This window comes from Nomascus leucogenys, chromosome 22a, assembly GCF_006542625.1.
Source record: "Nomascus leucogenys isolate Asia chromosome 22a, Asia_NLE_v1, whole genome shotgun sequence".
Classification (NCBI taxonomy): Eukaryota; Metazoa; Chordata; class Mammalia; order Primates; family Hylobatidae; genus Nomascus; species Nomascus leucogenys.
In genome coordinates this window covers 10,161,244-10,182,432 of record NC_044402.1, presented here as the reverse complement: position 1 = coordinate 10,182,432, position 21,189 = coordinate 10,161,244, and the positions used below count along the sequence as shown (strand labels likewise).

At 47.3% G+C, this 21,189-nt stretch overlaps 1 protein-coding gene and 1 pseudogene across 2 annotated transcripts; both read left to right on the top strand.

Annotated features, from left to right (window-relative positions):
* Nucleotides 1–2,936: 2,936 nt before the first annotated feature.
* On the top strand, nucleotides 2,937–17,765 carry LOC101178768. The gene is made up of 5 exons (XM_004091835.2): nucleotides 2,937–3,127; nucleotides 8,991–9,060; nucleotides 9,883–10,018; nucleotides 10,770–10,922; nucleotides 16,095–17,765. Exons 1-4 carry the CDS (start codon nucleotides 2,937–2,939, stop codon nucleotides 10,880–10,882), a joined length of 510 nt encoding a protein of 169 aa, XP_004091883.2. The 3' UTR covers nucleotides 10,883–10,922; nucleotides 16,095–17,765.
* Nucleotides 4,505–9,855, top strand: LOC100581102 (annotated as a pseudogene). Its single transcript, XR_001113687.2, has 2 exons — nucleotides 4,505–4,558; nucleotides 7,571–9,855. The product of XR_001113687.2 is annotated as an uncharacterized LOC100581102 (transcript).
* Nucleotides 17,766–21,189: the final 3,424 nt, after the last annotated feature.

The following is a 21,189-nucleotide window of genomic DNA, read 5'->3' as shown; positions in this document are numbered from 1 at the left end:
TCCCTCGGCAAAAAGAGAACAGTGCTGCAGCCCACAGGCAAGGCGGGTTAGAAAACCTGTTTGCTGGCAGATTATTGTCTATAACTTGCCTCCTTAGTTCTTCCAACACTCTCTCCTTCCCCCTCCTCCCCTCCCATGGTCCAACCCTGAGGGTTCCAGCAGCAGCTGGGAGGCCTCCAATGTTATCTCAGTGCTCCTGATCCGCTGACATTTGAAAATCTTCTGGCTATAACTTGCTCATTTAGCAGCTGCTGTTCTGCAGCCCTGAATCCTCCTAAATGAGACCCTACACAGAAAAGTACAAAGTAAACAGCCATCGCCAGAGTCCCCACAGCCAGAGATAGCCCTTGGGTACATTTTGCGATATTTTGTTTTGTTTGCTCTCAGACCGGACTTGCCCCCCTTTTTAGCACAGTCAAGTTCTACTACGTATACTTAAAAAAATGCCTTCTTTTTGTTTGGCATTACATCCTAAGCATTTGCCTGCATCATCCAAGCTCTATGGGATGTCATTTTTAACACCCACACAGCGTCCTCTGGTGTGGTTCTATGACAAGTCACTTAACTATTCCACACCCAAAGCCTCCCCTTTTCCAAACTCTTCCCTGAGATCTCCTGAAGGTGACAGCAAGATCCGAGCAGCGCTGGATGGATCCTGCTCTCAGTCCCCTGTCTGGGAACAACTCTGAGCCTTAACAGGGATGTCAGCTTCCTAGGGCTGCTGTAACAAATCCCACAGACTGAGTACCTTCAAACATTGTCTAGTAGTTCTGGAGGTCAAAGGTGCAGAACGAGTTTCACTGGGCTGAAACCAAGTTAGGGCCGTGCTCTCTCCTGAGGCTGTAGGGGAGAATCTGCCTCCTGGCCTTTTCTAGCTTGGAGAGCTGCATTCCTTGGCCCACGGTCCCCCTTCCTCCTCTTCCAGGCCAGTAGCGTAGCATCCTCAGATCTCCCTCTGCTTTCGTCTTCACGTTGCCTTTCCTTTTCTGCAGTCAGATGTCCCTCTGTCCCTCTATCCCTCTTATAAGGACATTTGTGATGACATTTAGGGCCTATGTGGGCGATCCAGGATCATCTATAGATCTAGAACTTAATCTTTTTTTTTTTTTTTTTTTAACATGTGGTCTCACTCTTGTCACCCAGACTGGAGTGCAGTAGCGCCATTTCGGTTCACTGCAACATCCGCCTCCTGGGTTCAAGCGATTCTCCTGTCTCAGCCTCCCAAGCACCTGGGATTATAGGTGTGCATCACCACCTCCAGCTAACTTTTTTGTATTTTTAATAGAGACAGGGTTTTGCCATGTAGGCCAGGCTGGTCTCGAACTGCTGACCTCAGGTGATCTGCCTTGGCCACCCAAAGTGCTGGGATTACAGGCGTGAGCCACCGCGTCCGGCCACATTATTCTTATTTGCAAAACAAATACTTATCTGGCATCAAACAAATACTTTGCATCTGGCAAAAACAGGTGGAGGCGACTGAAAGTGAATGTGGGAGGTCATGGTGGGTTAATTATCACCAGTGTTGTCCGGTGAAATCAACCACCTGTGACAAAGGTGGTTTTTCACTTTTACTGAACAAGCATGCTATTCTACAATAAACTCCTTAACAAATGGAGCTTTTCAAGGTCCTTAGGACTATTACCTTTCAATATTACTGGGAAGTTCTTTGCTCTTCTTAGCAGACTGTGAAACTCAACTTTGCGATGACAAGATACAGAATAAATGCATATTAACTGAAATTCTAGGCTCACACCTATGTGAGCTTTTCTCTCACAAGATGTCAGGGCCGGTTCAGGGATTTCATCTCCAGCCACCTGTGCTAATCATCGCCCATCCTTTCCAAGTATCTAATGACACTCCTAACCGAGGTCTCTAGAATTTCCAGCCAAAAATGAGTTACAACATATGGAACATCTAATTTTCTGTTTCCATTCTAGTTATTTTATTCTTATGAGCTTGTGGGCTCCATCTACCCATGCTCCGGGCAAATGCTCATCTGACTTCCATAGACACACAGCAAGCAGACAACCAACCACACAGAGAGGAAGAGGGAGAATATTTACCAGCCATGGAACATCTGCTCTGTGCTTATATCTCATATGTGCTTATATTTATATCATAAATAGAGATAATTAATCTCTAATTATCAAAAGAAGGTATTATTATTATTATTGTTCCGCATTCACAGATGACAAACTGAAGATCAGATTGGTTAAATACTTGTCCAACATTAGCTTAGCATTTGGGCATCATAGTTGGAATTAAAACTCGGGTCTGCTCATCTCCAAAAACACCCTAAGCCTTACCACACTCATGGGACACGGCTGCAGCTGCAGGTTCTGAAAGGAAAATTAAAACTTGGGAACCCAATTCACTATGCCAAAAAGGCAAAAAAAAAAAAAAAAAAAAAAAGCCAAAAGCTGAGTCATACAAGAAGCTGCCTTTCCTTTTGCTCCTAAGTAGATGGCTACAGATAAAAGGTTAAATAGCTCCACAGGTAGCTATTCTATGTTCACGTTATCTTACGTAAACTGCTGATTTACTGAGCATGAGACAAATACGTAATTGACTATCCCCTACCTACTCCTTTTCCTTTGCAACATGTGGATTCAGTCATGTGACCATACACTGCCTTTCTCCTCTCCAGCCTGCTTTTCCACGTTAAATATCAAAGCCCTCAAAATCATCTTTGGAGAAAGGCACAGACTAGAGACTGTTTCTGTGATTTCGTGTCTTTTTACTTCCAGGCATGTCCTTAACCTTGGCACAACAAATCTCTAAATCAGTTGAGACCTGTCTCGGATACTTTTTGGTTTACAAGATGGAGACTGAAATTAAAGAGAAAGATCCTCACTCAACTCACAGAGGAGCAGAATGGGAAGAGGACTTAGTGAGAATTCCCTGAACACGGGAGAAAACCGAAGCCCAGACAGTGGATGGCCAAGTCCAAGGTCACACAGCCAAGTGCATCTGAGCAGCGCAGGATCCAGGTTTCCTGCCCCAGTGCTGTTTCTGCAGCCCATGCCACCTGTTTTCATACTATCTCGGTTCACCTTCCAGCTACACACCTGCAATCAGAAACAGAAAGTCTGAGAGTGTGTGTGGAGACAAAGAGGGGACAGCAGTGGTGCGGTCAGTTTCATGTCTTGTGATTTATTTTCTCCCTTTCTTTTTGGACTTTAATCTTGAGTGGACAGCAATTTGGAACAGTGCCAGCACCTTGTTGGATTGTGCTGTCTGGGGGAGGTGACACAGAGTATGTTAAAAGAGCAGGTTAAGAACTTTTAATAAAGAATCAATTGAGAAAAAAAATAGAAACAGAATGTCCCACATTTGGGCTGAGCACCAAATTTTTTTTTGTTTTTTTGAGACTGAGTCTTGCCCTGTCACTCAGGCTGGAGTGCAGTGGCGCGATCTCGGCTCACTGCAGCCTTCGCCTCCCAGGTTCAAGTGATTCTTCTGCCTCAGCCTCCCAAGTAGCTGGGATTACAGGTGCCCACCACCATGCCAGGCTAATTTTTGTATTTTTAGTAGAGACGGGGGTTTCACCATGTTGGCCAGGCTGGTCTTGAACTCCTGACCAAGTGATCCACCTGCTTTGGCCACCCGAAGTGTTGGGATTACCGGCATGAGCCACCACACCTGGCCTCAAACAAGCTTTTTAATTGCATTCTGAAGTGCACCAACTAGGCACAGACCTCTGGCATGGAGACAGAATGGGAGGTTCTTGGTGTTTGGCCTGGTCTTGCAGAAATCAGGGAACTGCGGGGACCAGGCAGCCGCTGTGCATCAGATAGGAGTTTCAGCAGCAGGCAGCAGAAAGCCTGCCAATGTAGCTGAAATAAGAAGGGCTTATTTTTATCCCTGAACAGAAGCTTCCAGCACTGGTTCATCAGGTCAGGGCACTGAGCTGCCATCACCATTTATACAGTTTTCCTTTCCTTCACCTTTGTAAGATGCCTGGCACAGCTCTGAGCATCAAATATCTGTGCCATGTGGGAGCACATGAGGGGACAAGTGGAGAATAGGGTCTCCTCTGTCCTCTGTCCCCAGGCTGGCTTCTCTCATGGTAGAAGGATCCCCACAGCACCAGGCCTCATAACTACCCTGCTGGTAAGCTGCAGGTGCTGTCAAGGCTTCCTGCCTTCGTATATGAAATGTTCCTTGGCAGTTGGACTGCTGTTTACTGCATGCACCGCTCTGCTGCCTCTTGGTTGCACCAGTGAGCTATTGCTCCATGACAAGCCACACCGAAATGTAGCAAGCACTTATTGTTGCCCACATGTCTCAAGTCAGTTGAGTGTTTCTGCCAATTGGGGCCTGGCTTGGCCCACCTTGGCTGAGCTTGCTCTGGTGCTAGGGTCAGCTAGACAGGTCAGCAGGAGACCAGCTGCTCTAGAAGAGCCTGGACAGGATGAATTGGTTCTCCTTCCACGTGCATCTTGCATCCCTCCAGCCAAGGATTTGAACCCAGGTCTCGTCTGACTCCAAATGCACCAAGAGGATGGAGCCCAGAGTGACACAGAGGAAGAGGCCCCTGGATGGATGCATGGGGAAGGTGAGGCCTGAGGTGATGTGCTTGAGATTACCAGGCTCTTCTGACCCTGGGGGACCTTCTCCTATGATAGCCCTGCTCCTCCAGACCCAGCCGGTGATTTCCCCAAAAGCCGCTTACAGTGAATGCACCTGAGAGCAATAACTTAAGCATCCCCTGAGAATGACCCTTATGGCAGGTGCAGGTGAATGTGGTTTGGAGTTGTGAGCTAAGGAATCTGGGAGTGGCCAACCTGGAGATTCATTCCTATTCCTTATCTATGAGGAACATCTGAGCTCCTGTCCCACCCTGAGCAACACAGACAGTACAGGGGATCAAGGCCCTTTGTTTTGGGTTAGGTAAATGTTGCCAGGTGGAGACTGTTGGGGGAGGGTGCTAAGTGAAGATGCTATAAACGCTGCATGACTTTTGCAAGTTGTGTGGCTCTCCTGTCCAGCCCAGCACTGCTAAATGCTCTCCCCTGCATGTAAGCCCCAGTAAAACTCCATGTCTCCTTCACCAGCCCTGGGTCCCTTCTTCAGCCTCTCAAACCTGCTGCCATCCCCATTGGAGTAGACAGGGGTTCAGCATAACAGCAGCCACCAGCTGGGGAAAGGCATGGCATTTGGAGCTCCCTACATGGGCTTGACTCTAATATGGAGGGAAGGAAAATAGATTCTTTATATATTATATATTATTTATTATATATATTATATATATATTTTTTGAGACAGAGTCTCACTCTGTCCCCCAGGCTGGAGTGCAGATCTCAGCTCACTGGAAGCTCCGCCTCCCGGGTTCACGCTATTCTCCTGCCTCAGCCTCCCCGGTAGCTGGGACTACAGGCGCCCGCCACCACGCCCAGCTAAATTTTTTTTGTATTTTTAGTAGAGACGGGGTTTCACCATGTTAGCCATGATGGTCTCGATCTCCTGCCTCGTGATCCACCGGCCTCAGCCTCCCAAAGTGCTGGGATTACAGGCGTGAGCCACCATGCCCGGCTGACAAAGCATATTTTTTTCCTCTGAGGTCTTTACCCTATAACTGCAAGGGGGTTCGTGTCACTGCACATGGGTTCTTCTCTGGGGTTGGTAGATTCAACTCAATTCCACAGGTTTACTGGGTGTTGCCTCCTATGCTTGGGGCCAGGAGGATGCAGGGAAATGGGGCTGCCACCATACCCACTCTTCTTATGATCATAGCACATCATTGCACCCTGTTGGGGCCTGGCACCATGCTCTGGCACTTTGCCTCCATCATCTCCTTTAATCTCTGAGCTCTGTGAGAAAGGCATTACTACTATCCCTAGAATACAGACAGGAAAACTGAATTGGATTGAGGCTCAGAGAGGTTAAGTCACTTACCCAAGGTCACAAAGCTAGAGAGTGGCGGGCCAGCATCCAAGGCCAGCAACACGAGCTGTCTGTGATCCAAATGGTGACTCTATATTTGGTCAGTGCTCTGAGAACTCTCCAAAGATCTTTATCAGCTGTCATCTCTTCATTGTCCAGGCCCAGTCGGGGAGCCACTTGGCTGAGGTCCCACTGAGATTTAGGGGCAGGACCCCTGATGTGAGGTGGAATGCTTGGTCATGCTGTTCCACCCTCCACCAGTCACTCCTGACTGGATATGGACATTCAATGTGCCCTGTGCTGTGTGCAGTGCAGTGTGGGAAGGGGATCAAGGACCTTGGTTAATCCCAGGCATTTCCCCAGAATGTCCCAGGTGTGGACCCGTTGGGAGGTGCTGGGAGGCAGGCTGGTGTCCCACAGGCCTTGGTTCCATCCCAGCTGTGCTGTGCTAAACTGAAACTCTTTGGGCAGCTTGTTTCACCTCCTGAGGCTTCTTTTTCTGAACTGTTAAATAGGGTGATTCGACCTCTGCTTGGGTTTTGGTGAAGATTAAACGAGATATTAGCTGTAAAGCATTTCATCCAGGGTCTGGTATAGAAGAAGCACTTGATAAATGAAAGCTCTGTTGAGTATGATGATCCCCAGGCATCAGTGGGATCTCACAGCAGGAACAATGCCTAACTCATAACTGATGCCCAGTAAACATCGGGTGGATGCAATGTCCAAGAAGACAGATATTCATGTTCAGTTTTACAGAGAAGGAGACAGAGGACAGAAAAGGAAGAAAGTGCCCAGGTCAGCCAGCTGGTAAGAGGCAGAGTTGAAATTTGAACTGGGTTCTGGCTGGCTGCAGCTCCACTGCTCCACTACTGCACTGTCTGAGAGCCACAGGCACCTTGTAGTCAGGCAGGCAGGGAGCTGGCTTCTTGCTGTCCTGCTGGATCCTGCCCGGGTGTGGCCCTCCCTGGAACCAGGGGTGGGGCTGGAGGGCAGGGCACAGAGAGAGATCTCCTAGGAACTGTACCATCTGCACAAAGGGCACCTGCTGGGCACTCTGCTGAAAGCTCTCTGCAAACACCACTTCCTGCCTGCCTCCCTGGGGGCTCTAAGCTCAGGAGGGGGTGAGGGCCCATGTCTGCACGTGGTGAGGCCCCTACTGGGTATTGTACCACAACTTCGTTGTGCTCAGGGTGGCCAGTGGAGGCCCTTCCCAGACTCGAGCTCTGGTCACAAGCCCAACTCCCTCCTTGGTCCTGTCTGGGCTCACCTGGAATCCCTTGCCTCACTCTGTGGCCAGAGAACCCTCTGGAAGCCCAGGTCACCCCTACTACTCATGCCCCTCATTCAGAAATTTTCATAATCTACCTCTTGTTAATGATTCCATCCCATCTATAATGCTTTTCTATTTCTTGGAATTTTTCCCTGATAGGCTATAACTGCTGCAAAGATAGAGAATTGCAATGATTAATATGCATTTATGTATTTCCAAAAAGTTACCAGAATATCAAACTCATGATTTTGTCTATAGTTTTGATTAGATTCAAGCTATTTTTATATCATAAAACAACTTAAAAATTTTTTTATTTTTAATCTTTGTGGGTGCAGAGTGATGTATTTATGGGGTACCTGAGAGATGTTAGAATGAAGCTATCAAATGTGAGTGTGAAAGTTCACCTTTTTGCAGATCACGGGAATTACAAGTGACATCCTGAAATATGATCACAAATGTTTCAAATTAAGCCTTCCTGCTAAGTTTTCAGAGGTGTGTGGCTTGGATGGAGTGTTTCCAGACCCTGGTCTACTGAATGTCCTGCCTGTTGCTGGTTCTTTGCAGCAGTCCATTGACCAATGCTGTCTACAGCTTGAGAACCCCTGCAGGCCAAGGCTGCTCTTTGCGCCATCCTACGTTACTATTCAATCTGCATAGCAGCCTGAAAATAGGCCCCTCTTTTCTCTCATTTACACATATGTGAAGAAGTCACAGCAAGTGAGAAAACGTGACCGAAAGCCATGCGGACACAGGGCCGCAGGGCCAAACCCGACTTCCATGATGTGATCTGGCTACAGTTTGGAGCCCACATATTTCAGTAGTTATCCCCAGGCCTGGCACGTCAAAGAGGCTCCAGAAATGTTTGCTGAGTGAGTGATGAATCAGCAATTTCTGATTTTCTCCTAAACTTAGAGAATAAGTGGCTTGTCTGCAGTCACCCAGGGCGTCCCTGACAGAGGTACAAGTAAAGCCCAGATCTCTGCATCTCTGGTTCAAGGCCTTTTGTACTACACATGGCCGTCTCTTTGTCATCATTAAAAACAAGGCTCAAGGGACATGTTTTCTAGCCTCAGTTCCCCATCTACAAAATGGGCCTCATGGAATAGAATGTCTCTGCTTCACTCCAGCATCAACAAGTGGGGAATTCTGATGGATTCAATTCGACTTCTTTCCATGGGCGTGTTCTAAGCAGCCTCTTTGTTCCAGAAGCTGCCCTCAGCCAGAGTTGGATAAGCCAATCCTCACTCCCCAGCCTCCTCTGGATAGGTATGAAGACCCCACTGGGGTTGGAAGTGCAGAGGCAAACAGGTGTATGGAGTCGCCTGTAAACTGATTCAAGTGAGCCAGGAAAGCAGCGAAGAAAAGGGAAACCTGAGTGATGCTGTAGTGGAGGACAGTGCTGGAAAGAGGCTGCTGCCTGTCTGGCTTCGCAGCTCTGGCTTCCTAATCAGCCTTGCTCTTGTCTCTGGTGTTCTCTGGCTCTTGTCCATCTGTCTGTGTTTCTCTTTGCCAGCTATTGACTAATCTTTGCTGGAGTTGAGCTAGAATTCTGGTGTTTATAAGCAGATAACTAGCTAAGCACTAGTTGATAACTTTGGAGTTAGTGGATAACCACAGGACTGGGCTACTAAGCTTTTTCAGTTGAAAAACAAATAAATAAATAAACACCACACCTAGCTAATTTTTGTATGTTTAGTAGAGACAGCGTTTCACCGTGTTAGCCAGGATGGACTCGATCTCCTGACCTCGTGATCCACCTACCTCGGCCTCCCAAAGTGCTGGGATTACAGGCGTGAGCCACTGCGCCCGGCCACCTTTGTCCCGTTTTCTACAGGTTAGAAGCAAAGCACAAGTCATACCTACATTCAAGGAGAGGGGACCGTGCAAAGGATAAACTGCAGGAGGTGAAGAACTTGAGAGCTATTTTAGAAGCTGCCTTCCACACTTTACAATCTACTTTGTAGCTACACTGAGCTGTTATCAACTCCCTGGGCCTGCTGAGCACTTGCCTTTCTGTCTTTGCATATGCTGTTCCCTCTGCCTGGAATTCCATCTCTTCTGCCTTTGCCCACCTCATCCTAAGGCCTCTGCTTAGATGCAATTTCTTTGGGCTCTTATTAGCAGCATCCAAATCTGTGCTGGTTTCTTCTAATGCTTACTCTGCATCATAATTTTTCTGTTTACTTGTTAATCCCCTCCCACTCCCGCCAGTACCTAAAGTAAAATCTACACAGGGCTTGGCACATTGTGGATGCTCAATGAAGATTTGTTAAATGAGTGAATGATTAAATGAAAAAAGCCCCAGCTTGGAACCCAGGGCTGTAATTTCCAGTTCTGGTCCCTGTCCCCTGCCCAGGGGCTGTCTAAGGGCTCATCTCTCCCAGGAGCCCCTGTATCATCTCAGTAACTAGACCAGTACCATATCCGACTTCCCCTGACTTTGAAATAATTTTCACCTGCAATCAGGTGCACTTCCCTAGAACCTCTCTCGCTGTTCTTTGCCTTCCTCCTCCCCCCGCCTTGTATCCCCGTGGTCCTGCCAAAAATCAGAAGCTCATTATTAAACCAGAAGCTGCCTTACATTATCCCAGAGACTACAGACAGAAAATATTTGCTTCTTTCTCAACTGAGGACTGACATAGTAAAGGCTCCTTGAGATGTTAGCTGTCAAGGAGGGGAATAAAAGTTTTTCATCTGCATGAGTAATTGTTTCCTGTTTTATCCAGAGAGACAACAGATTTACATCCCAGACACATTCACACTGGGCCAAGAGCAGCTGCCATTGCAGATTCGAGTTACGTCCTTTCTTCCCTCCTCCTCCTTCTTGGAGTTACAACAGAAGCTGGGGAGGTGAGAGTGCAGGTGAGAGAGGAGGGGGGCTCTGGAACATGTAGCCTGTGAGGAGGGAAATCAGGATGGTGCTTGGGTGGAGGTGGGGGCTGGGCCAGGGTCTTGGCTGGTCAGGAAGGCTGGTGAAGCACATACTGGGGAGGCAGAGGGCCTGCTTTCCTTCCTGTGTTTGCTTCACACCCACCTCAACCCACTGTCGAGTCCTGTCAGCTCTGAAATAGATCCTTCCTCCCGTGCCTTCTCACCTCTCTCTCCACCATTCCAGTCCATGCCTCCTCATCCCTTACTGGGACTTTCACAACAGCCTCCCGGGTGGTCTTGGCTTCTGCTGTCAAATCCTGCAGTGCCTTTTCTGCGGAGCCACAAGATGGATCTTTTTAATCCGCTCTCAGTTTCTCACAGCCCTTGGAATGAAACCTTGGCCTACAGCCCTGTGTGACCTGCTGCTTGTCCTTACCTCCTAACCTCATCTAATATCCCCCTGCCCTCCTCATGCCAGCCTTTCTGTTTCTCAGGCACTCCAGGCTTGTTCTGCTCTTGGACCTTCACACTGTCTTTCTGTCTCCTGGGAATCTGTGCCCTCTCTGCCAGATCATGCAGCTGGCTCTCTGCCCAAATACCCTCTTCCGAGGGGACTTCCTTGGCCCTGTGGTCTGACATGGTACCCTCCTCCATCATTCCAGCCCATTACAGTGCCATAACACTTTTATTGCCATCTAGAGTAACATCAGTTGGTTTTGTTTATCATCTGCCACCCCGCTAGAAAGGACATGGATGAAGCAGAGAGGCACGTGCCTGTCTCATTCGCCTCTGGATCTGCTGCATCCAGGACCACGCCAGCACAAAGTGGGAGCCCGATATTTATTGAAGAAATGAAAGGTGACAGAAGGCAGAAGGAGGGAGACCCCAAAAAAAGGTAAATTTGGTATCTTAGCAAGTGGGTGACTACCACTGTCTGGGGGAAAGCTGATACACAAGGACTTGACAATAATTACAGCAGTAACAATCGCTACTATTTTGTTTTGAGATGAATTTTAGTTTCTGAAATTGTCCAAAGCACTTTTATCAATAGAAACTTGTTACACATCCCTCCAACAGGGAGAATCAGCACAGGAAGCTGCCCCCTCAAACACTAAAGGCTCCTGGAGCTATTCACAGTGCTGGGGAACAACCAGAGGAGGAGGACAGAGGGAGAGAACATTTTTTTAAAAAATCCCAAACAAAACCAAATTCTATATATGTCTATCTCGAGTGAGTAAATGTGTAACACTCAGCAGTCTCCTACACTTGCCAGGTTTTATGGCTTCATGCAGTAATATAAAATGTGCTTCACAAAGCTAGGAGTCTACACAGAATATAGGGTTCTGATTCATATTTTAGTTTTACTTTTTTGTAGAGATGGGATCCCACTATATTGCACAGGCTGGTCTCAAACTCCTGAGCTCAAGCGATCCTCTTGCCTTGGCCTCCCAAGGTGCTGAGACTACAGGTGTGAGCCACCACTCCCAGCCTGATTTATATTTCATAAAGAGGCAAAGATGGAGTGCACAGCTGAGCAATCTCTTGCATTTCTGGACCTTGAGCATCAGGAAGCTTAGGGAGGGTGAAAACTCAGAAGAAAGCTCAGAGTTGAGACCTTTGATTTTTTGCCCAGAGAGTCCAGCTAACACACTTTATAACCCAGAAGGCCTTACAAATATTTCAGAGCAGAGGCAGCATTTTTGCACTGGATAAACAAAAAGGTACGGTAGTTTCTTCATAGTTTATTTTCATTACAAGTAATTCTTTTCCTGAAGACAAATTTGTATTTTAGATTTATTTCCCCTCCCAAAGGGGAGGGGAGTTATAATATTCCGTTTTCATAGCACCATTCCTCAGGATCAAACCCAGGCAGGCATTTTTACAGCACACACTTCCATATGTCATTGCTAATCCTCGCAACCTTGAGGAAACCGAGGTGCAAAGGGGTCGAGGAATGTGTTCACCATCCCAAAGCCAACGAAGTGCCAGAACCCAGATCCAAGCTTGGCTGTCTCATCCCCAAGGACATACTCTTTATGCTGTTCCTTATGACTTTTCTTGCAGCAGGCACGAGGCAGCAAGAATTTGGCTCTTCTGACTTTTATCAGGCACCTGGTATGTGCCAGGCCTTCTGTAAACCCCAAGATGACATGGTCCATGTCTAGCCATTCAGCATCAGAGAGACTGTTAGCAGGACTCGAGGCCTGAGGCACAGCCCTGAATCAGATGCAGGCCTCTGGTTTTTGCAAAGGATGCGTGAGTGTGTGTATGTGTATGCATGCATTGTGTGTAGGGGTGTGCGTATATTGGAGGTTGGGGGCAGAAAATGCTCCCTGAACTGTTGGTATTAAGGCAGATCTTTGATGGAGGGACTGGGGTGTGAAGACTTGAACCCTAGTTTCGAAGTGGGGACTTCGAACACTAGCACGGCCAGCAGACAGGCTGGAGTTGCTGAATTCTCAGCTAGGTCTTTAATCCACTCCCCTTCTCTAAATCAGGGTAGAATTGGACTCAGGGCTGGTTCAGGGCTGAGGTTTCAGAGGGATGAATGATTCCAGACACTGGGGAGGAGGAGTGATGGATGATGAACCTGGCAGGTTACAGGACCATGGACTTGGCTGTATGTTGCATGTGTGTGTAAGATCTGAGTTGAGACCTTTGATTTTTGCCCAGAAAGTCCAGCTAACACACTTTATAACCCAGTGAGACCAGCCAGTGGCTGTTCATTGCTTCTGCCTTGCCCCTATGCCTGCCCGCCTCCTATAGCAGGTCCCTATAGCATAATGAAAATGGGAACAACCTTTTCTCTGAGCACTAGGGAGTCTAGTCTGGTGGATAAAGATGGATGGCTGTTAAACGATCACATCTTGGGCTCCATGTGTTCAGTGAAGCCTCATTTACCAGATCTCTCTGATGAGAGAGGTGAATGGTGGGGACAAAATACATGCTGTTATCAGAAGTCTGGCAGGGGCCCTGTGCAGTGGCAAGCAACTGTAGTCACAGCCACTCGGGAGGCAGAGGTGGGAGGATCTCTTGAGCCCAGGAGGTTGAGGCTGCAGTGAGCTATGATGGCACCATTGTACTCCAGCCTGGTGACAGAATGAGACCGTCTAAAAAAGGAAAAGAAGTTTACGGGGAAAGCTTTTAGGAGATGGATGATGGTTAATTTTAATTCCACCTAACATTTTAAACTTTGGTATGTCAAAAGGTGAGAATTGCCAGTGTCGAGGCATGGAAACCAAAGGAAAACCAGAGGGTTGAGAAGGTGGGAAGGGCCACAGTGTGGCAGGTGGCAGAGTTACTGGGATGGCTTCTGCTAAAGGAACTCATCATCCACCAGCTTCAGGAAGGAGGCCCCTGGGGCCCTTTAAGAGAGCAGTTTCAGTGGAGGCTGCAGGCAGGGTGGCAGAAACAAGATTATGAGACGGTCTGTACCAGGTATCAGGCTTGAGGGTTAGTGCCTCTAGACTTTTCTGAGAAGTCCGGCTTTGAAGGGAAGGCTGGAGAGCTAGCACAATACTCAATAATAACAAGACCTAAGGCACTTACTGTGTGCCAGGCACTGTTCTAAGAACTCAGCACACTTCAGCTCATTTAATCCTTACAGCTATACGAAGTATGTAGTCTTTTCATTATATCTTTTGACAGGTGAGTTACTTGCTGGAATTCACATGGCTAGTAAATACCGGAGCTGAGATTTGAACGCATGCAATCTGGCTCCAGAATCTGTGTTTTTAACCCACATACTATATTGACCATCATGAAAAGATGGTGGTGGGCAGGCTTGTTTCTAAGGATGGGAGGGTCCTCATAATATTTGTATTTACAGAGAGGAGGGAGAGGTGGGTTACTTCCTCTCCCAACCCCAGAAAGCCAGGCATGTTGGCTGGCATCCCTGGGACCTCAGATATTCAAGCAACCATGGCCTTGCAAATCAGGCATTCTATTTATTAGAGTTATGCAGTGAGGTCCCCTCCATTTCATCCCCAGAATATCTCCTGCACAAGTTGGATCCTATTGGACCCGTGTATAAATAAGATGGTGCCCTCTGTTGTTGTGGAGTAGCTCGGAGCTGGGCCCCAGATGCCCTGTGTGGATTAGGTGAGTGATTAGTATTTGGCAATGTAGCTTGAGAGGCTTACTGAGTTACTGGGGCATATGTCCCCAGCTCATGAGTACCAGCCTGACTTCTGTCAATCAGTGAACAGGGTTTGCAGTGTCCACCAGGTACCTGTGGTGTGGTAGAAGAGAGTTTGAACTTTGGAATCAAACATGCTGAAGTTCAGATTCCAGCTCCTCCACTAACTACTCTACCTCTGTGATCTTGACTAAGTGATGGTCACTTTTTTTTTTTTTTTTTTTTTTTTTTTTGAGACAAGGTCTCATTCTGTCTCCTAGGCTGGAGTGCAGTGGCATGATCATGGCTCACTGCAGCCTCAACCTCCCGAACTCAAGAGATCATCCCACTTCAGTCTCCTGAGTAGCTGGGGCCATGGGGCACGTGCCATGGCATCAAGCTAATTTTTTATCTTTTCTAGAGATGGGATTTCACCATGTTGCCTAGGCCGGTCTCAAACTCCTGGGCTCAAGCGATCCACCCACCTCAGCCTCCCAAAGTGCTGGGATTACAGGTGTGAGCCACCGTGCCCATCCTGATGGTTGCTTTCAGAGCCTTGGTTCTTCATCTCTAAAACAAAGATAGGAATACTGCCCAGTTTCCATGGGGAGCTTGTAACACATGCGGGCCCCTCTCTCCTCACCCCAGCCTTTGGTTAGACACTTACTATTTGCAAAGACCCAATTTCTTCATCATAAGAAGGCTGCCACCACGCTTGAGGGAGTGACCCATTTACAAACAATTGCTTCCTTCTGGGTCATTCTGATGGATTAAACAAAGAACCATTTAAAACCACAGCCCAAAGGGCCAGAGGGAGAGGCAGCAGAGGGAAGATGCAGGTGGATCTTCACGCACTGCATGAGGAAGCTTTGTACCATGGTCAGGAAAAGCTCCAGGCACACAAGGGCAGCCTCCGTGGCCAATCAGAGTGCACCTCTCACCTCGGCAACTCTGCTAACCTAAATAGACCAGTCACACAGCAGACCTGCAAAAGAAGACATGATAATTACAGAGACCCCGGGGGACCGTCTCTGCGGACTGATGCTTTGTTTCTCCTGACCCCTCAGACCTCTCTATTTCACTGCAGACTCTCAATAGCCAGGGCCTTTGTTTTGCTGTGAACACTTTCATTCCTGAGTACATTTTCTATGAGGAGTTGGCGGAAGAGAGTCAGAATGAATTATATTTTCAGCACACCTCTGGGTTCATGTTGAACTTGGCTAGAACTGTTTTGACCCAGGAAACAATTTGACTAAAGGATATTTCAATCCAACAAATACTCTCTGGGCCCTTCCAATGTTTCTGGCACTGGTTTGATGCTGAGGACATAGAGATGAATAAGAAATGGTCTCTGTCCCCCAGCTGATAAATTATCATTGATGATCTACCGTGTGCCAGGGACTTTACAAATGTGATTACCATTTCTTACAACAGCATAGTAAGGTAGATAGCATCTTTGTGTTACAGGTGAGGAGTAGGAGGTTCAAAAATTTAAGTTATAAGGTCAAAGTCACACAACTAGTCAGATGTAGAACTAACCTTTGGATTTGGGGCTGTTCACCATCAAACCCTATATGCTTTTGATACAGACAGGAGACCCAGAAATACTGGGTAGAAGAGGGTGGTTCCCTGGCAAAGGCCCTACCCTCAAACCTGGAAACCCGTGGCCCTAAATGGGAAGAGGCATTCCTGTTTTCATGCCCAAAAGTTGCCTTTTGGCCCACCATGTCCCCTATCCTATACCTGTATAAACCCCAGACCCCAGGCTCCAGAAGCAGATGAGGAGACAAACAGAAGAGCAGAAGAATGGCAGAATGGCACAACAGAGAGAAGAAAAAGGAACATCTGAATGTTGAGAGGAATTTGGCTGGGGGCAGTTGGAGAGGAGATTAGCCACTGGACAGTCAAACTCCAGGGGAAGATCATCTTCCCACTCCATCCCCCTTCCAGCTCCCCATCCATCCTGCTGAGAGCCACCTCCGCCACTCAATGAAACCCCTGCATTCATCCTTCAGGTTTATGTGTGACCTGATTCTTCCGGGACACTGGACAACGACCTAGGTGCAGTGAACTGTCTAACACTTAAGTCATCCATGGACAGCAAGGCTAACAAAATGCTCTAACATGTGCCCACTTGGACTCTGGGAATAGCAGACACCCACTCATAGATGCCACCGTGGGGCTGGAGCCCAAAAAGTGCTCACCCTGGCTCCTGCATCTGCCCGTCTGCATGTTCCCCCTCCGGTAAGGGGTTTGAGGATGTGGCGGCCGAACATAAGAGCTATGCCCCTGTCACACATCATGGGACAGGGGTCAGGGAACTCTCCCATTTCACTTTCAAATATTCCAGGTCCCCTTTTTGTTTGGGAGCCAGAGTCTAGTGGAGACAGAGATAGAAAGCCTGAAATAGGACCTGGGCAATATAAACCTACATGCTGTAAGCCAAGTCAGAGTGAGGCTGATGTGATAACAAAAGTCTGAATAAAAGGTGGGAGACAATTATTCTGACTGAAAGGGAGGCAAGAGTTCTGCCGTAGGCTTGATGCTATGTGCCCCTGGCTTCCTAACTCATTTGCAAATGGAAAATACTATTGCATTGTAGGAACCTTCTTTTTCCATTTGTCTGGGGAAGGAGAAAGAATGGCTGGGCTGAATGATTTTATCCCTTGGTCCTCTTCCAACAAAGCTCAGCTATGAAAGATAAATCCAGCTCTCCCCACCCCCTCTCAGTGGAGCTGGGGAGAAATCAAAAGCCCCTCTGCCAATAATGAGACCAAAGTTTGCAAGGGCAGGACGAGCCCGTGCTAACGGAGAAAGTGTTTCCTCAATTTGGTTTTAGACTGTCTTGTCCTATGGGGGAGAAAAGGTCTGCCCTTGGGAGAGGTGCCAACTTTATAGATCTATTAATAAAAGAACTGGCAGGCTTACAGTTCTTGCCAATGAGGAAACTTGAATGAGAGAAGCCAGGCTCAACCTTGGCCAACAGACTGGAGCCCATCACCCTAACTTCACCCCGCTTCTCCTTACCCAAGCCTCAAAGGCTAGGCAGCACCCACCCAGCAGCTTCCACCTGACTGAAGCCTGCACCTGCTCCAGACCAAGGGTTAGATGGAAATTTGGCATGGGAAGAGAGGGCTCACCTGTGGGCAGGATAGAGTCTATCCAAGAAGGAGATCTGAAAAATTAAAACCTGTGAGACAAGGGATGATCCTGAAGGCAGGCAGGAGAAAGGGCTGGAGGGAGAGGACACTGGGGAATTTTTCCGGGTGAATATCGAAGTTACTAGATGTTTTGTCTTGCAAAACTCAAGGGAAAACTCTCAAACTCTAATGTTTGTCTATTCTGTGTCCAAATTGTCCTTTTGAAATGGACCCACCTTTCAGTAAAGAAACTTGCATTGGCCTGCCCAGCCTCGTGTGCTAGTTCTGTGGAAACTGACTGGCTAGGGTGGCCACAGGAGGAAGAGCCTGGTTCTCCCTCACCAGCTCCTTGTGAAGAAGGGACCTGGTCAATAAGGCAAACGACACCACTTGCCAACATTTGATATTGCCAAGTGCTTTTGTTTGGCACTACTATAGATTTTAAAAATGTATCTCACTTTTAAAATATGCATTTTCTTGATTACTTGTGAGATTGAGCATCTTCTCATACAGCAACTAGCCGTTTTCATCTCCTTTTCTGTGAATTCTAGCTGTTCCCTATTTTTCCAATGGGTTATTTGCTTTACTTACTGATCTGTAAGAGTTCATTACATATACTGGAAACTAATACTTTGCTATATATTGTTACTATCTTCTCTTATTCTGGTCACTTTTAAAAAGTCATGTATTGTCATAAGAAGTCATACTTTTCGGTGGCTCATACCTGTAATCCCAGCACTTTGGGAGGCCGAGGCAGGTGGATCACCTGAGGTCGGGAGTTCGAGACCAACCTGACCAACACGGAGAAACCCTGTCTCTACTAAAAATACAAAACTAGCTGGTGTCGTGGCATGTGCCTGTATTCCCAGCTGCTCAGGAGGCTGAGACAGAAGAATTGCTTGAACCCGGGAGGCGGAGGTTGTGGTGAACCGAGATCATGTCATTGCACTCCAGCCTGGGCAACAAGAGTGAAACTCCATCTCAAAAAAAAAAAAAAAAAAAAAGTCATACTTTTGCTTTGTTTATCATCTTTAAGAAGGTCATCCCTATCGAAGGTCATAAACATATTCTTAATATTTTCATATGTTTATTTTCCAAGGTTAGGTCTTAGAAAATTACAAAATAACCATTTGTAATTTCATGTTGTGAAAGGTGGAGGAAAGGAATTTCATCTTCTTACCCCCAAACCTAAAACGCTTACTTGCATCTGAGCTGATTCTCCTTGTTCCTTTCAGCTACACTGGAAGAAGAGCCCCTCCTTCCTTCAAGCCAAGTCATCCCCTTGGGCTCTCACCACTGTGCTTGCCTTCAGTTTATACCTTACCTGTAGTCCATTCTCTCTTGCATCAATTCCATCAGCACAAAGACATAATTTAATTCCTTCTACCTTAAAAAAAAAAAAAAAAAGCTCTCCCTCGCTTAGGGTGAGATGAAGTGGTTTGCAACAGGCCAATGCTACTTTCAGAGGCGTTTGAATCAGAGTGACTCCATTTTGAATAGGGGCTGAGTAAAATAAGGCTGAGACCTACTGGGCTGCATTGCCATGAGCTTAGGCATTCTAAGTCACAGGATGAGATAGCAGGTCAGCACAAGATACAGGTCACAAAGACCTTGCTGATAAAACAGTTTGTGATAAAAAAAAAAGCCAGTCAAAACCCACCAAAACCAAGATGGCGACAACAGTGATCTCTGGTCGTCCTCACTGCTGATTATTCACTAATTATAATATATTAGCATGATAAAAGACACCCCACCAGCACCATGACAGTTTACAAATGACATGGACACATCAGGAAGTTACCCTATATATCTAAAAGGGGAGGAGCCCTCCATTCCAATTGTCCACCCCTTTCCTGGAAAACTCATGAATAATCCACCCCTTGTTTCGCATATAATCAAGAAATAACCATGAAAATAGCCAACCAGCAGCCCTCAGGGCTGCTTTGCCTATGGAATAGTCATTCTGTATTCCTTTACTTTCTTAATAAACTTGCTTTCACTTTAGCCTATGGACTTGCCCCAAATTCTTGCATGAGGTCCAAGAACCTTCTCTTGAGGTCTGGATTGGGACCCCTTTCTGGTAACACTACAGCCACACTATGGAAAATCTAAATAAAAATAAAGGTTGTATTTTCCAAACCATCGGGGAGCTATGGAAGCAACAAGGGCCAGAGGAAGTAAAATTCTGGAGAAGAGAGGACAGCTCCTAGGTGAGCATCTGCAGATGCCTTTCCCCTCCTGTCATGTGATAATTCTGGGCACAGGCTAAAGACTGAAATTGGTGCTGAGTCCAGTCGGGGGCTGCTGTGGAGTAATCAAATTAGAAGCTTGGGGGGCCTCAAACATCCAGCCAGCTTCCTCCTTGAGACGTGCTGAACTGTGAAGCTGTGTGATGTGAGAGGCTTACAGGCTAAGCTGCAGACCTCAGGAAAGTAGAGTGGAATTTCCCGTGGTCTTTTTTTTTTTTTTTTTTTTTTTTGAGGCAGGGTCTCTTTCTGTCACCCAGGCAGGAATGCAGTGGCACAATCACAGCTCACTGCAGCCTGGACCTCTCAGGCTCAAGTGATCCTCCCACCTCAGCCCCTGAGTAGCTGGGACCACAGGCACGTGCCACCACGCCTGGGTACTTTTTGTATTTTTTGTAGAGTGGGGTCTCACCATGTTGCCCAGGCTCCCTGTGGTCTCCTGAGAAGACAAAGGCTCACCAGGGGGTAGAGTTCCTGAGAACAACTTGGCAGGAGCTGAAAACGCTGGAGAGCAGGTGAACTGACCCCTGCTGTCAGGCATCTGCAGCTGCTTTTTCCTGAGAACATTAGCTGTGAGTTTTGTGCAGCTGAACAAATGTGGAGACTTGAGGGAATCTCAAATGCGTGGCCAGTACCCTCTCTCCACAGGCTTTTTACAGTTTGAAGCAGTTCAGGGCAGGATGCTGAAGAGCAAAGCCAAAAACCCCAAAAGCAAAATAATTTCCTGCAGTCTCTTAGTGTCATGAACAAATGTGAACCTGAAAGAGCCAATCTTTCAAGAAAGATCCCTAGGCTGGGCGCGGTGGCTCACGCCTGTAATCCAGCACTTTGGGAGGCCGAGGCGGGCGGATCACGAGGTCAGGAGATCAAGACCATCCTGGCTAACACGGTGAAACCCCGTCTCTACTAAAAATACAAAAAAATTAGCCGGGCGTGGTGGCGGGCGCCTGTAGTCCCAGCTACTCGGGAGGCTGAGGCAGGAGAATGGCGTGAACCCGGGAGGCGGAGCTTGCAGTGAGCCGAGATTGTGCCACTGCACTCCAGCCTGGGCAACAGAGCAAGACTCCATCTCAAAAAAAAAAAAAAGAAAGATCCCTAGTGGCTAACGAGGCCTAAATGTGAAATAGTAAAATAGAGCCGAACACCCATCTGCTAACTAGAAATCACATAGGCACTCTGAGTTCCCAGAAATCCAACACCTCTGTTCGACTTGGGGACTTTCAGAGCACGCCTAAACCAACCAGTCAGAGCCCACCTGCCTTGACCAATCAAGGCTCAGCTGTATCAACTAATTGGAACTACCTGAGTCTGAATCTCTCATTTGCATAAATGGACCTGATTGGGAACCTGGGTGGAAACTTTTGCTACAAGACCCCAACCCTCCCTTTGTTCTCTGGGACACACCTTATTTTACACTGAAGGCTGCATCTCCCTGGTTTGCAAACTATTCACTGGAATATAAAGTCTCTTTCCTCCAGTTTCCTTTACAGAGAACTTTTGTTCACAGTGCTGAGACAAAGACCTACCAGACTCTTGATTGAGGGTCATACTCTAAGAGCAGGGCAAACTAGAGGTAGATAGGCAATTCTTTTTTTTTTTTTAAATACAGGGTCTCACTCTGTCACCCAGGCTGGAGTGCAGTGGCTCGATCTTGACTCA